We start from the raw sequence: 15,306 nt of genomic DNA on the forward strand, positions 1-15,306 counted from the left end.
CAAGTTTTACCATTATACAGTAGGCTAGTTTCTACTCACAATGAGACCTTATCAGAATTCAAGGACATCTTACAGCTAAGCAAAAGCTATCATGGAGGGTATGAGGCAGGGCCAGTGAAAGGGGTGGCCTAGGGAGAGGTCCAAGGGCCTGAAGGGCTGCATTGGGCCCCTGGACCTGAGATCCCCCCACCCCTGGTTTAGATGAATGCTTGGCTATGGGACAGATGCAAAAACTAATTTGCTACTCCGCAGGAAAACAGTATTTACTACAGATGAAACTGAAGCATGTTGGCGAAAAAGGGATACAGTGGTGCCTCGCAAGACAAAAAGAATCCGTTCCGGGAGTCTTTTCGTCTTGCGGTTTTTTCGTCTTGCGAAGCAAGCCCATTGACGGAGTAGCGCTATTAGCGCTATTGGCACTTTAAGGGCTAAAAACGGCTTTTTTAGGGGTGGGGGATTAGCGGTTTTGCTGCTAAAATGCTTTTAGCAGCTTAGCGATTCAGAATAAGGGGTTTTGGAGCAAAAAAAAAATAAATTCAATTTTTTTCGTCATTTTTCGTCTTGCGAAGCAAGCCCATAGGGAAATTCGTCTTGCGAAGCGCCTCTGCAGACGGAAAACCCTTTCGTCTTGCGGGTTTTCCATCTTGCGAGGCATTCGTCTTGCGGGGCACCACTGTATATGCATGTATGCAGCCAACAAATGAACAAACAAGGCAGGAATGTGGCGAACAGATCCTAATTCCCATGCCTAGGTTCATATTATACTCATCACTCCTTTATACCATAGAAAAAGCCACAATGTTCTTCTACCAGCATTAGGCCAATGCCTGCCTACATTCATAACATACCTAGAGATACTATATTTTCAAATTACAGTCGTACCTTGGTTGAAGAACACCTTAGCAGTCAAACGTTTTGGCTCCCGAACGCTGCAAACCCGGAAGTGAGTGTTTGTGAACGTTCTTTTGGAAGCTGAACATCTGGTGGGGCTTCCGATTGGCTGCAGGAAGCTCCAATAGGAAGCCGCACCTTGGAAATCAAATGTTTTGGAAGTCGAATGGACATCTGGAACAGATTCTGTTCGGCTTCCAAGGTATGACTGTACTTAAGTCCTTGTTTTTCTGCTTTTCTTGCTGCAGTACATTCTGCAGACAGAACCATAATACAGCCAGTTCTACCATTTAATATATTTCTTTGTAAGCTGCCTTGAGTCCCTCTGAGAGAAGAAGGCTGGGTATAAATAAATAACAATAATACTCACATCGTATAGGAGGTCAGTCCACCCTTCCATGGTGATACACTGGAAGACAGTCAGCACGGCAAACAGGATGTTATCGAACTGCGTGATCCCGTAGTTGGGTCCTTGCCAGTATTCTTCACACTTGGTCCCATTAGGGCAGAGGCGTGATGACGCGTCCGTTCCACATGGAGCTTCCTCCTTGATTTCATCTGTGGAGGGAGGAAAAAGAGACTCTCTGGTTATACTGCAACTGTGCCAGGCAGGTAATCAGGAGCAGGTAATAAAGCACATTATGGAGTGTTCAGTTGCTTGAACATTTGTTCAGCACCCTATTCATTAAAAAAGAGGCCCATCAAAACACAACTCTTTTAAACAAACAAAAACGTTATATGAAAAGGGGGAGAGGTGGTGATATCACAGGGATCAGTCAATTAGCATTCTCTGTACTTGGCTTCTGTAGAAACAGGTAGAGCTGTTTTGGCCTGAGGTCAATCTTGTAAGGAAGCTCACCACCTAACATGTACATTTCTATCCAGTCTACATTTCTTCTCCTACACAAGTTGGAGGGGGGAGAAGAAACCCTGTAACAAGGAACTAATTAGGCCCACCAGGTCACAGGTTTGGCTCAAGAGGCTGTTTTGGGTGTGCCTCACCCACCTTAAATCACCTGGCATCGGATATGGGAAAGGTTCAAACAGCAGCCACAAATAAATTATCAGAGCTCTTAAGTACACTCTCAAATCCTCCTTTGGAGACATGGCAGAGGAAATGTCTGATGTCACAGGAAATCAGGTGAAATCAGGTGATTGGCAAGTGGGAGTTCCCGTCCACCTACCAAAGTACCAATCCTAGGAGTGTTGACCCTTTTTGGATCCATCCCTCCAGCCAAAAGTAGTTCCTCACCCCTGCCCTAAACTTGCTCACTCAGTATATTCAGCCTGGCTCACTTAATCCTAGCAGAAAAAAAGTTTGCCTGATACCTATTATCCAGGGTCAAAACAACCTCACTGCCTTCTATGTCTGAGCTTGGGATGATGAGGATGAGGGGCAAACACAGAGAAAGAGATGCTCTTTACCTACCTGTAATAATATCCTTGCAGGCGGTGTGAAATTTCCCCATATAAAATTCTAACCCTATGATTGCAAAAATAAGGATTGCAAAAAATAGGAGGAGGCCAATTTGCAGCAGAGGTATCATGGCCTTCATGATGGACTTGAGGACGACTTGTAAACCTAGAAGAAAAAGACAGAGTGCAGAGCAGGATTATCACAAGGCAGATCCATAAGTATGCATACTGTACTTAAATTTCAACAGGAGCAGCAAGGGACCTGACCACTGCTCCCTGCTTTGTGCAAATTCCCCCTAACCTAGAATTCACTCCCTGCTTATTTCTTTCACAAGTAGTGGAGACAGAAGAATGAGAGAAAAGAAATTCTTCATTCTGTACAGCATGCGGCTATAATCTATGACCATTTCTTTTTCTGCTACATGATATTTCCAGAAGAGGCCATAAGCCTAGAGGGAAGAGATCCTAATAAGAAAGAAGCCTGAACTAGCGGATATTAAGCAAGAACCATTTTGGAAGGTCACAAGGGACCAGATCTTCCCAAGTATGGAATTTACGTGGACATTCCCAAGTCCCTTTTGATAACCATCTTTCATTGGAATAGGCTCCATTCATGCAAATTATTTCCAAATCTCTACCATGGAAACAAATGGGAAACTCCACAAGTTCTAGACATCGCTCTTAGCATTCAAGAACTTTGGAATAATATCCAGTGATGCCATACTCCTGGCTGACGCTCTAGTTCCTACATGTAGAGCCTAGAGGAGAATAAGGGGTGGCAGTGCAATGCTATGTATGTTTACTCAAAAGTAAGTCCTGCAGTGGGGTTTACTTCTGGGAAGGTGTCCCTAGGATTAGAGTCTGGGTTTTACAGGGAGAGGACAGATTCTTTGATTAGGAATTGGGTTATTTATTTATTTTGTATATCACCTTTCATCTGAAGATCACAGGGTGGTTCACAACATAAAAATAATATATGAGAATGTAAGATAAATAAAAAACCCAACAACCCTCCTCCCTCAAACACATTTAAAAAACCACAGAATGTTAATCAGCCTGGATACAAAGAAACTTTTTTGCCTGGTACCTAAGGAAAAGCAATGAAGGCACCAGGCAAGCATCCCTAGGGAGAGCATTCCACAAATGGGGAGCAACCACAGAAAAGGCCTGTTCTCATGTTGCCAACCCCAAACCTCTTGAGGAAGAGGCACACAAAGAAGGGCCTCCTATGATGATCACAGGGTTCAAGCTGGTTCATATGGGTTGCATGGGAAGGCTGTCATAAAAGTTGTAGGTTCCCAGGAGGAGGTGGCAGAGGTTGATACTGGGGCCACAGGAAGACAAGAACCCCTGCCTGGGTCAGTCGTTACATCTTGTAGGAAGATGCTAAGGTGGGTGCTTCAAATAAGTTACAGGTGAGCTGCAGGACATGAAGAGTGCACTTAACTCACTTGGGATTCCCGACACTAGCTTTAGTGGCCGGAGCACACGAACAGCCCGCAGAGTCCGCAGGTCAAAATCGGTGCCGACTGTTGCCAAGATGCTGCAAGAGAAATAAAGAGGAAGTGTTGGTGCTGATAACTTGGTCTATTTCAACAGAGCAGAGTAGGAAGAAAAGTAGATTTTCCCCAATAACGCAGTGGAAATCTGTTATTTCCTGCTACTGTTCGGAAGGAATCTGGACTTCGCCAAAAGCATGTGGAAGTTTTCCTTCTTCTGGAAGTTAATTCTAGGGATGTCTGCAAGATATACTCATTTCCTGAGGATTAATAGCAATCGTTCTTTTATTCTGAATCCACAATAACTAATAGAGGTTAGCTCCACCATTCCACTAATACACATTAATTGCATTTAGAGAGTACAAAAATACTGCAAATTTTAGGTGTGTCATTAATAATAGTTTCATGAACAGACATTAGAAGAAGAAGAATAATTTGGATTTGATATCCCGCCTTTCACTCCCTTTAAGGAGTCTCAAAGCGGCTAACATTCTCCTTTCCCTTCCTCCCCCACAACAAACACTCTGTGAGGTGAGTGGGGCTGAGAGACTTCAAAGAAGTGTGACAAGCCCAAGGTCACCCAGCAGCTGCATGTGGAGGAGCGGAGACGCGAACCCGGTTCCCCAAATTACGAGACTACCGCTCTTAAACACTACACCACACTGGCTCCAATTTACATGCCGGGAAGTTTCTCCTGTTGAATGTCAGGCTTCCATTAAACGACAATCAATTCAGATAAGGAGTATAGCACCTAGAAAGTGGGATTAACCCTTTTCCTAATCACCATTTTATCAAGGAAAACCATAGTCCCCAAATTTCTATCTGGCCCATGTGCCATTTATATGAAAGAATACATTGTATCCAGGGGCTGTTGAGTTGGAAATAAGTATTTGTTGGCTACTCCCACAAGGGAGGGGAACCCCTTGGGACTATGCACATCCTTTTTAATTTTATCTGTATGAAATCTTAAAAATTACATCTGAAACCTAGACTGTATGCAAATGCCTGAAGACAAAAATCACACGTGCCCACAATCAGGCAAGGAAGTATTACATTTCCCCACATCATCATTGGCATATGCCTCGCCATGGATGTGGCAGGGGGGCAGCTCCCCCCCCCAAATCAAGTAAATAAACAAAAATGCTTAACTAAGTGACCAATATAGGGACACAGGTGGAGCCGTGGTCTAAACCACTGAGCCTCTTGGGCTTGCCGATCAGAAGGTCAGCGGCTCGAATCCCCGTGACAGGGTGAGCTCCTGTTGCTCGGTCCCTGCTCCTGCCAACCTAGCAGTTTGAAAGCACGCCAAAAAGTGCGAGTAGATAAATAGGTACCACTCTGGCGGGAAGGTAAATGCCGTTTCTGTGTGCTGCTCTGGTTTCGGTGTTCTGTTGAACCAGAAGTGGTTTAGTCATGCTGGCCACATGACCCGGAAAAACTGTCTGCGGACAAACGCCGGCTCCCTTGGCCTGTAAAGCGAGATGAGCACCGCAACCCCAGAGTTGTCTGCGACTGGACTTAATGGTCAGGGGTCCTTTACCTTCACTTTTTAAGTGACCAATTGCATCGTAGACAACTTGGTTCTACTCCCCCAGTAAATCCTGTCCGTCCGTCCCCCAATAAATCCTGGCTACGCCCATATGCATGGCTGAAGTGGGCCAACAACTGCTTAGAGGTAGGAGTTGGTCAGTGCAAAGAAACCCTTAGCTTGTGTCCACTCAAAGATTCAGGTGACTTCCTCTCCGTGCTTTTAGGTCACAGACAACAACTGGACTAAATAGGTTCATTTAACAAGGTGGGTTCTAATGAACCAATAATTGCTTGCTTTTTAAAAAATGATTTTATTAGCTGTTATCTGCCTCAAAGGCAGGATATAAATATTTTTTTAAAAATAAGGGGGGGATATTCTGTTGCCATGGGCATAGAAAGCGACCCAACCTTCCTGTTTAAACAACACTTTATATATCTGAAGAATGCCATCTCTCTTTTGCTGACCTGCGTTTCTTTTCCAGCTAGTAATCACCATTCTCCATAACTGCCTTCAGCTAATTTAATCCACCACTCCTTCTCAACAGCTGGGAAGGATCCCAAGAACTTTGCCTGCAATTGGTTTAGTGCTATGAAATAATATGATGATGGTTGTTATCATAATCTCTTCATTTTACTGCAATACATTCAGGATCATCGTAACATGGGCAAGAGGTAAACGCACCATACACGGCATAAATATGTGGCAAGCATCTTAGCATCCTTTCACTGGTTTTTAGTTAAGCAGCCCTCCCCCCATCCTTTTTTCTGCCTTTCCTAACTTAAAAGTGGTTACATTTTAGAGGATAGTAATTGCGTTGTAATGAGATCTCTGGGCTCTGGAATTAGAAGTTATTCTTGCTGTGTTCCTATCTTTTTCTTATGGTAATTAAAAAGCTGACTCAGATGGGCTCAATGAGCAACTCTGATTAGGAACCACTTATCTACCCTGGCCATGTGACTCAGCAGTGGGGGGGGGGGGGAGAAAGCAAGGTGTATGCCACAGTCTCAGACAAATGGGAAGAAAGATAAAGAACTCACTAACTCTAAGCTGGCATAATCTGCTTTGAAAAATATATGGTACCTACATTACAAGGTAGCATTTTTTCCTGGAGTTTATGTGTAGTTCTCATACCCCAAGTTGAGGTGGGGGGAGATTTTGTGCCTAGAGACCCTGAACTGCAGGTAGATCATACAGTACACAGAAGCGGGAAAACACGACGCAGGACATGTACTGAGCTTCTTTCCACATTTCTGCTGCTGTCTGCAGTATGAAACTTGTGGATCCTGCAAGCCTGATTTAGCCCACTGAGCCCCTCCAAATGGCCCATAAATGGTCCATTTTTAGCAACAGTTGCCAATCATATGACATTATGATGGTGCCATCTGACAATTGTTTTGATCTGCCTCACCACTTTCTGTGATGTTCCTTGGCTTAGACTTTAAATTTTAAAGTATTTTGCATATGTTTTACATGTTTTATGTACAACTGCCCTAAAACAAAGGGAGAATCAAATGTAAAGTACATTTGATAGTAACCCCCCTGCTTTGGCCACACCCATCACTGGAATGTGGAGCCCAGAGGGCTGGCCAGGTTTCAGTCTGGACTAGGGACTGAAAGTGGTTCCCCACCCCTGATTTAACTTATGATGAAATTCATGAGCTTCACACGCCATCTGTGGCCAACAGAACGAGGATGGGAAAGCACCATATGTGAAATATGTAATGTTCACACATTACAGCGGAACATCCTTACCTTGCTATTATGAAGTATAATGTTTCAACCTCCACTCTTTCTCTCAATCCTATGTATTGCTGTACTGAATATTTATTATTATTAATAATAAACTCTTATTTCATTAAAAAATCACATAAACATTCCAGTTAATTATCATTGTGTGATATAGTACAACACTATATCATTATGTTAAACAATGATTTATTAAAATCTATTAATCATATATTTATACACTTCTCTAATTACATAATAATGGATTAATATTGAACAGAATTGCTTTGTAATTAAATAACACCAGTACAGTTCTTTCTTTTACAAATGAGCATGATTTTCAATCTTATATAACTTTCAAAACTGATTTCCCAATATTTTTATATCAAGTTTTAAGAGTCCATTATGAAATAAATTCACAGTCACAAAGCACCTTTCTCATTATTAAAGTTTATTATAAAATACTTTGTGCATTAATATTGTATGCCAAATATATTTTCCATATTCCCCACAGATTACTTTTGCTGTTTCTTTCAACATTTAGCTATCAATATCTGTGCTGCTGCCAACATTTCCCCCACCATTTTCCTTTAATTTTTTTGGGTAATGCCTCATTCAGTTTTTCTGATAATATAATTGTGGGATCCATGATTAATTTATGTCCTATGATCTTATCATTTTTCTTTGTAAGAGCAACCCAAAATTTCTCTTTTTTTACTTTTTACAAACCTACCAAATGTGCCTAAATTTCATCAACACAGCGGGGAGCGTGCAACTTTTTAGCAGCTGGTATGGGTAAGGTATCATAAATATAAGTTTTCATTAAAAAATATTTGCTACAACATCCAAATTTTACTCTGAACCATTTGGCACATACAAATTGGTTCAATCTTGGATGGTGAAAATTCCGCCCCCCCCCCTTGCCTTTAATACCTGACCACCTCTTGAATGTGTACCTGTTTTCATCGGACACGTCTAAATATCAGACCATAGTAATGACATTACTACCCTGACGTTAGTCAGAGTAAATAGTTAACTTTTCTATCTTTCAGTTTGCCTTAGGCTGTTGATTTTCACCCCTCTTTTGCATTCCCAGCTGCTGAAGCACCAAAGACAGTACCTTCTTCACACAGTGCATAATAAAATTATGAAATTCACTTCCAAGTTACGTGGTGAAGATCTCAGGTTTTGTGGTTTTAAAAGGAGATTAGACAAATTCACGAACGATGCTTCGGTGATTGACCATGATGGTTGTATGGCTTTTCCATGTTTAGAGACCATATTCCTATGAGTTTCAGTTGCTGGGGAGACTGAAGCAAAGTACCACTTGTGATCTTTCCCAAAAGCACCTGATTAGCCACAGTGGAAAGTCTTTGCTCAAATCCAACCAGACTCTTCTTGTGTACTACTTAGGTTAGAGACATTCTGAAGTCACAATGACTCTATTGCCTACTACCCTACATTTCTGGACTCTCCTGATTGCCATTCCTTCCTCTGGCAATGTTTAGCCCCACAGAGATCCACTAGGAAAAAATTCTCCCCGGCATTTGCATGGATAGAGCTCACTACAGACAAGAAGTAGTGATGGGTCATATTCCCATCAATCTCACTGCTCCAGAACTTCGTGGGTCAGATATGTCACTGGGAGGGCAGAACTGTGTGCAGAATTGCAGTCAGGATGGAAGCACTACAAACCCAGGCAAAATCTGATTCTGTTAGCATGTACTTTTTATCAGAGCATTCACTCATTGGAAAAGCTGCAGCTCGGTGTCAGAGGAAGCTGTTAGTGCGTGCCATGAGTGTGCAGTGTGGAGAACGAAGTCATTCTGAAATTGTTCCTCCATGAGGTTTACCACGTCTGTGTTTCAGAGCACACTACTGGAACTGGCATGGCATGCCACATGCCTAGTTTCTGAGATGTTTAAAGAGATGCAAAACCTGTATGATCGTCCTGCTGTTGAGTTCTTGATTTTATATGCATTCTTTTGCCCTGCACACTAATGCACAGGCCTGGATCTGGGTTTATATAACATTCTGTCTTTCAGACACACTGAAAGTCAGACTAGAGGGAGAGTAAGCAGAGTCAGCATTGGGTTAAACTTCAGCATGAATTGCCCAGGGATTTATAAAAAAAAGAGGAAAAGGGGAGTACCATTCTGCAAAGGCTTGCATTATTTTCAGAGTCAATAATGTCAATAATGTATTGTTAAAATCAACTGATAAACAAATTGCACCAAAGCCATTTAACCCAAAAACAGTGTTGTGCCAAAGAGGTGCAGATCTTGTTGAAGCCAGCAGCAAGCATGTATAGGTTTGGTTTACAAGCCACCAGCTGGTACTTAGCAGTCTTGCATTTTTCTATTTTTAATTACAGAATTATCAAGGGCACCAAAGCTATAGATGCTTTTAAAATATGATCATCAGGAGAATATTTATAGCAGGTTGGGTGTTAAACAGCCTGCCCTGAAAAAGCTTTGGGTGAAGTTATTGTCACCTTCCTTTCAGTAAGGGGAGGGGAAAGGTGGCAAAAATGGCTCCTGCAGTGTAAATTCACATGTATCCCAAGCCATCACTAATTTACATAGTGTATCATCTCCAAAAGATCACAAAACCACCATGGCTCAGTATTGGGCATAGTGAAATACCTATATCTATATCCATCCCCATTACAGGTCTATATAAAGGATATTTAGAAAACAGCAGCAGCTCTATGTCAGCACCAAAATGCAGACCCTCTTAGGACAGGCAGATGAGAATTTCAACATCTTGAATAGTTTTCAGTTCAAGTCTGTGATCCTAGTACACTGTCAAGAAAGTCCCATTGAAATCAGGAAGTCCCACTGTTACTCATGATAAGCACACTATATTGCTGTAGTGTGTTAAACCACATTACTTCCTTCAAAGAATATTGAGAAGTGTAATTTACCCCTCACATAATTTCAATTCCCAGCACCCTTAACAGCGTCAAATTTAGGGTGGTGTGGGTGGTTCCCCTGCACAGGGCAACAACTGAGGGGGAACATAATACTACAGTGGTACTTTGGTTCTCAAATTTAATCCATTCCAGGAATCCCGAAACAGTTAAAAAACCAAGGCGTGGCTTCCAATTGGCTGCAGGAGCTTCCTGCACTCAATCGGAACCTGCGGAAGCCGTGTTGGATGTTCAGCTTCCAAAAAATGATTGCAAACCAGAACACTCACTTCTGGGTTTGTGGCGTTCGGGAACCGATTTGTTCAGGAGCCAAGCTGTTCGACTACCAAGGTACCACTGTGATAATAATATTAATAATACCACCTATATTTATATGAGTACCTACTCAAAGTACCAAAAGGAATTATTGTGAAAATAATAAATATTTGGGTGGGGCAAATTTTGTCTTCACTCAGGGCTCCATATTACCAAATTCCATCCCTGTGCTAACAAACTACAATTCCCAGCATTCTTTAGGGGAAATTGTGTGCTTTCAATGTATAGTATGTGCATAGCCTTAGTGCCAATTGGAAGTCCCCACCTGGTACAAATAGAAGCTTCAGGATCATGACAGAGGGAAAAGGTTAATCTTCACCACTCACCAAGCTTCCCATTCTCACATGGAGGTTTGGAGGATCAAAAAATAATCCTAATGGGTCATGCTCTGTATAGCACTAGAACATTTAGGACAAGCCTGAATCAGGCCCACTGCCGTGCTCCAGGAATCTGCTCCTTCCTTTGGTCAATGGCAGAGGTCTCTCTATCTATGAGAGTGCATCATCTGAGTCATACCTAACCATCTCTTGGTTTTGCCTGCCACTGCAAACTAGTTCATGTGCAAAATGAGTCAGGCAACCTAGAGTTGCCATTTTTTCTTTCCTGGCAGAGTTCCTGTGCCTTGAAAAGTTGCATGGCAAGTAAAATGCAGGAGGTGAATGCCCCCCCCCCCAATGCATAGGAAGCAATGGGAAAAGATGCACTTACTCAATTTGCTATGCAATTTTTCAAGGCATAGGAGACCTGGGGGGGGGGGAACACTGGCAATCCTACCACCCATCTTGTACTTTAAATTGCCTCATTCCCAGGCCACCACTTTATAGGAGTTTGACATGATTCCTATATCCCAAACTTTGCTTGTTGAAGCACGGAGTAAATAGCAGAAATTTAGTCTGGTAGAGGAGTTTATACACATCCTTCCCACTAAGGGGCATAATTGGGTTGCAAGTATCACCCAGAAAAGTTAGCAGCTGCACTGCAGCTGATGAAGCCATATGTAACTAAATGCATTACAGTACAGAAATCTCTGGTATGGGGAAAAAACCCAACAGTATACAACAGGGGAACAAAATATAATTTTTTAAATAATAACAATAACAATAATAATAATAATTTAGAAATAGGAGGAAATTAACCCAAGTTTCAAAGCATTTTTACGCTATTAAAAATCCTTATATCCCATCCTTCCCTTCCTACATGGAAGTGTCAGAATGGCTTATAGCACTGAATTCCACCCCAAACCCCAATGAAATTAATGAGGCTGATATCATTTGTGTTCTGCATGCATTTCATATACAGAATCCTTCTCTAATATACTCCCCCTTTTACAGATAGGAGACTGAGGCTCCAGAGAGATACTGACCTGCTCAGGCTGCCCAAGCAGTTCTAAGAAAAGCTGAGATCTGGAACCTACGGATTCTAGATCTGAGACTGAGGCTTTTAATTCATGGAAACTGCCGCCCTAGTCCCTTTCCTCTCCTTTACAATATTCTGCTTAAAAAGCCCAAGGCTGAACGGCTCTTTCCCATTCCACCATGTGGTGCAGAGATTACAGTTCAGCTGCCGGGTAATATGGAGATGTTCAAAACTCTCCTTGTCTGAAATGCAGTTTTGTATTGTGCACCCCCAGTTACTGGGAGACAGAAAGGTAACTCCAGCTGTGCCTAAAAACAACTGCAATAATAGGACAACAACAAAGTAATATGCATTTAACAACCTATGAGCACTGGGTTATATTAAGGTACATATTATGCTGCTATTTGTCTTGCCGGTTGTTTTGAATATAAGCTGCTTTGTGAGGGTGAGTCTTAAAAGGTGTGGGGTGGAAATAGCAGCAGCAGCAGTATCCACATGAAGGAATCCAAGAGGGCACAGGAGGGAGGAGAGTCTCTATCCATGCTAGAAACACTTCCCTCTTGCAAAAACAAGAACAGAAACAAAACCTGGTGATCGGACAGAACAACCCATACTTCTCCCCAAGCTCTAAGAAAACACATGAGGGGCAAGGACTGTGCTAGGGAAATATCCCCTTGCAGCAAAGGGCAGTGTGGAAGTGCTAGTCAAAGAGGGGAAACTGTGTTGGCAGGGAAGGTGATGAGCAGCATGCTTTCCACTGGGCCAACCCAAGGAGTTGTCTGGCAAGACACCCTTGAGCTCTCTCTCACACACACACGCCTACACATATACAATTTCTGGCAGGTTTCGACTTTTCTATACTGTGGCTCACTGCAACTTCTGGGTTTCCACTACAGTGGTACCTCGGGTTAAGTACTTAATTCGTTCCAGAGGTCTGTTCTTAACCTGAAACTGTTCTTAACCTGAAGCACCACTTTAGCTAATGGGGCCTCCTGCTGCCGCCGCGCCGCTGCTGCACGATTTCTGTTCTCATCCTGAAGCAAAGTTCTTAACCTGAAGCACTATTTCTGGGTTAGCGGAGTCTGTAACTTGAAGCATATGTAACCTGAAGTGTATGTAACCCGAGGTACCACTGTACTGCAATCCACACTGCAAGAGTGGTTATCAAAGTCTGCAAAATCTAGGAACTGAAGCTGCAAATTGGTGCAAAGCAGGAGTTCAGCTGGAGCACAGGAAAGGGAAAGTCATTTCACTGAGGATCTTTTGACTCATCAGCTATGCTGCAATACTAAAAGCTGAGCTCTGGATTCCCAGAAATACGCAGCATAAAGCCTTAAACTGTCTTGGATAGGGGTCCAGTAATCAAGGAATGTGCAGGAACTGGGCAGCTGAAGTTGAATACATTATGGAACTGTGCTGGATATCATGGGTTTTGAATATCAGAAATATAATAGGTAAATGAACGATATACCTTAGGGCCTATTTGCCTTACTTGGAAACTGGCACCACAGGTTAGTGCCATTTTAAGATATCTGTGATGCACACCTGATCTGCTACCTACAACTGCACTGTTTTGTGCATGTGCCCTGCATTTGCTTAGGGTCATTCACATTGAAACTCTAAGAGGAAGCAATGTGGGCATGATGTGGTCCAGAATTACATTGCTGTGGGCTGATCATGCCATTACTCTAATTACAGGAAGGATATTTGCATGGCAATTGTGTGAATCAAATATATCCTCCCCCACCCCCGGTTCAAAACAAAAGATTTGTGCTGGGAGGGGGCTTTTCCTTTTTCCATTTTGAATCAGAAGCTGTACAAATGCCCAAATTCATCCCCAATAGTCATTTTGATCAACAATTACAAAATACAGAAGAAGCAAGCATGATTGCTTATTGTGCAACAGCAGTTTAGTCCCCCTGCTTAATTTCCACAGTTGCCCAAATGTAACAAAAATACTCTCTACGATCTGGAAAAAATACACAGAAGATAAATATGCACACAACCAAACAATTTGTAGTCATATATCGATTTAGAAATACTGCATAGGGTTGTAGCCAACTAAGCTTTACTCAGAGTAGACCCATTGGAATTAATGGACCTAACACTGGATACAACCCATAGAGAGAGGAGGAATAGGAGCACTTGGCAGGATGGCAGCATCTGGAACCAGCTCACAAGCTTTATAATTAGCTTTGTGCATAGAAAGAGTGTGTGGAAAGTCCGTATACACAGTTTGGGACCAGTGTGGGCATCAAATGATTCCAATGGGAACCAGTGCAAACTCATAGGCATCCTAATAAGATGGGGAACAGACTTCACTGCAGTGGAGTCAGAGAACACCACTAGAAGTGTGTATGTTGGTTGGTCAAAGAACCTTCATGACTTACTACTGTTTCTGGGTAGCTGCTGGCCCATCTCAAAACAGTTCATATATACACAACTATAGAGGTCCTAAAGGATTTCTAGGGTCATCTAGTAATCTTCACATCTTACTGGGTATTTGAGGAAAAAATGGTCCTAGTCTGACACCTTAACCACTACACTAGACTAGTTACCTAGGTCTACCATACCTGTCCTCCATGATTGGAAGAAAACCCAAAGAGTCCTGGTCTCTAGCACCCATACCTCTCTTGCCTTGTGCTGTAGAACTGGTTAGAGAAAAGAATCTGTGCTCCAGAGATTCCCTGTAATTCCAGAGGAGGGAATTACAGCTGTCACACCTGTTGCACTAGTTGGTTTAGAGAACTGATCTGTGAGGTGAAAGTCTAGTGACTCACAGTAACCAATGGCTGAATGCCAGAAGAATGTATCTCCTTCTCCACTTCTATTGCCAGAACAACATACCCTGTGACCCTGACCAGACAGATGCATGAGTACTATCCTGACATAATCCAGCCCGGAGTGGATGTTTTAAATAATCAGCACATCTGAGACTAATTCGTAAAACCAGAACACAGCCATCCACCAGATTTCACAGTTCTCAAGATACTGTGACCCAGTTCTAGGCTGTCTGGACATACGAAATAGGCATTTAAAGAAAACACACATTTCAATATATATTGAAATGTTTTATTTAGAAATCACAAATTAATGCATAAACGGAATGGAATGATTGGTAAAAACACGTGAAAATGATATGAACCAGATATAGAGAATTTTTCCCATTCATACTTGGCACGCTTTGCCTCACATACTTCCAGAATCAACCCTCCATTTTTAGCCCGTTTTTTGTACACTGCTGGTGTAATTATATAGGTGAGTCTGACATATGACTTCCAAGTAACTTATCTTGCCAATTGTATTAATTACTCTACCCAGTTTCCCATAAACATACCACTGCAATAAATAGGGCTTGCAGTCATATGTTCTCATATCCACACTTGGGTTATTGGGTGGGTCCTGTAAATACCTAAGGGACTTTCCTATGAATATAAACCTATTTGGTCCCAATCCCTTTATCCTGAGCGAGGCACTCACTCTATTATTACTTGTCCATCAGGAGCTTCTGCCTGCAGATGAGCCTGCTTCTGTCACACCAGAGGGGCTCTTTCCATTTACTGGATCACCATAGCAACTGGACATTTCCCATTCACATTCTTCACAGTTACCTTCTTATGCTCATTCATGTTGGTTGCCAT

The 15,306-nt window shown here is 42.3% G+C and overlaps 1 protein-coding gene across 12 annotated transcripts in view; it reads right to left on the reverse strand.

Moving 5' to 3' along the window:
• Positions 1–15,306, reverse strand: part of CACNA1A (calcium voltage-gated channel subunit alpha1 A) — a 253,359-nt gene that overhangs the window by 132,258 nt on the left and 105,795 nt on the right. For all 12 annotated transcript variants that reach the window (XM_083430670.1, XM_083430668.1, XM_083430665.1 and 9 more), the window contains 3 exons: positions 3,759–3,850; positions 2,321–2,473; positions 1,262–1,449 (listed from right to left, as the gene is read on the reverse strand). In XM_083430670.1, coding sequence (XP_083286796.1) covers positions 1,262–1,449; positions 2,321–2,473; positions 3,759–3,850 — 433 coding nt within the window. The remainder of the gene's footprint in view (positions 1–1,261; positions 1,450–2,320; positions 2,474–3,758; positions 3,851–15,306) is intronic.

The sequence above is a fragment of the Podarcis tiliguerta genome (genome assembly GCF_965153285.1).
Source record: "Podarcis tiliguerta genome assembly, chromosome: 2".
Taxonomy (NCBI): domain Eukaryota; kingdom Metazoa; phylum Chordata; class Lepidosauria; order Squamata; family Lacertidae; genus Podarcis; species Podarcis tiliguerta.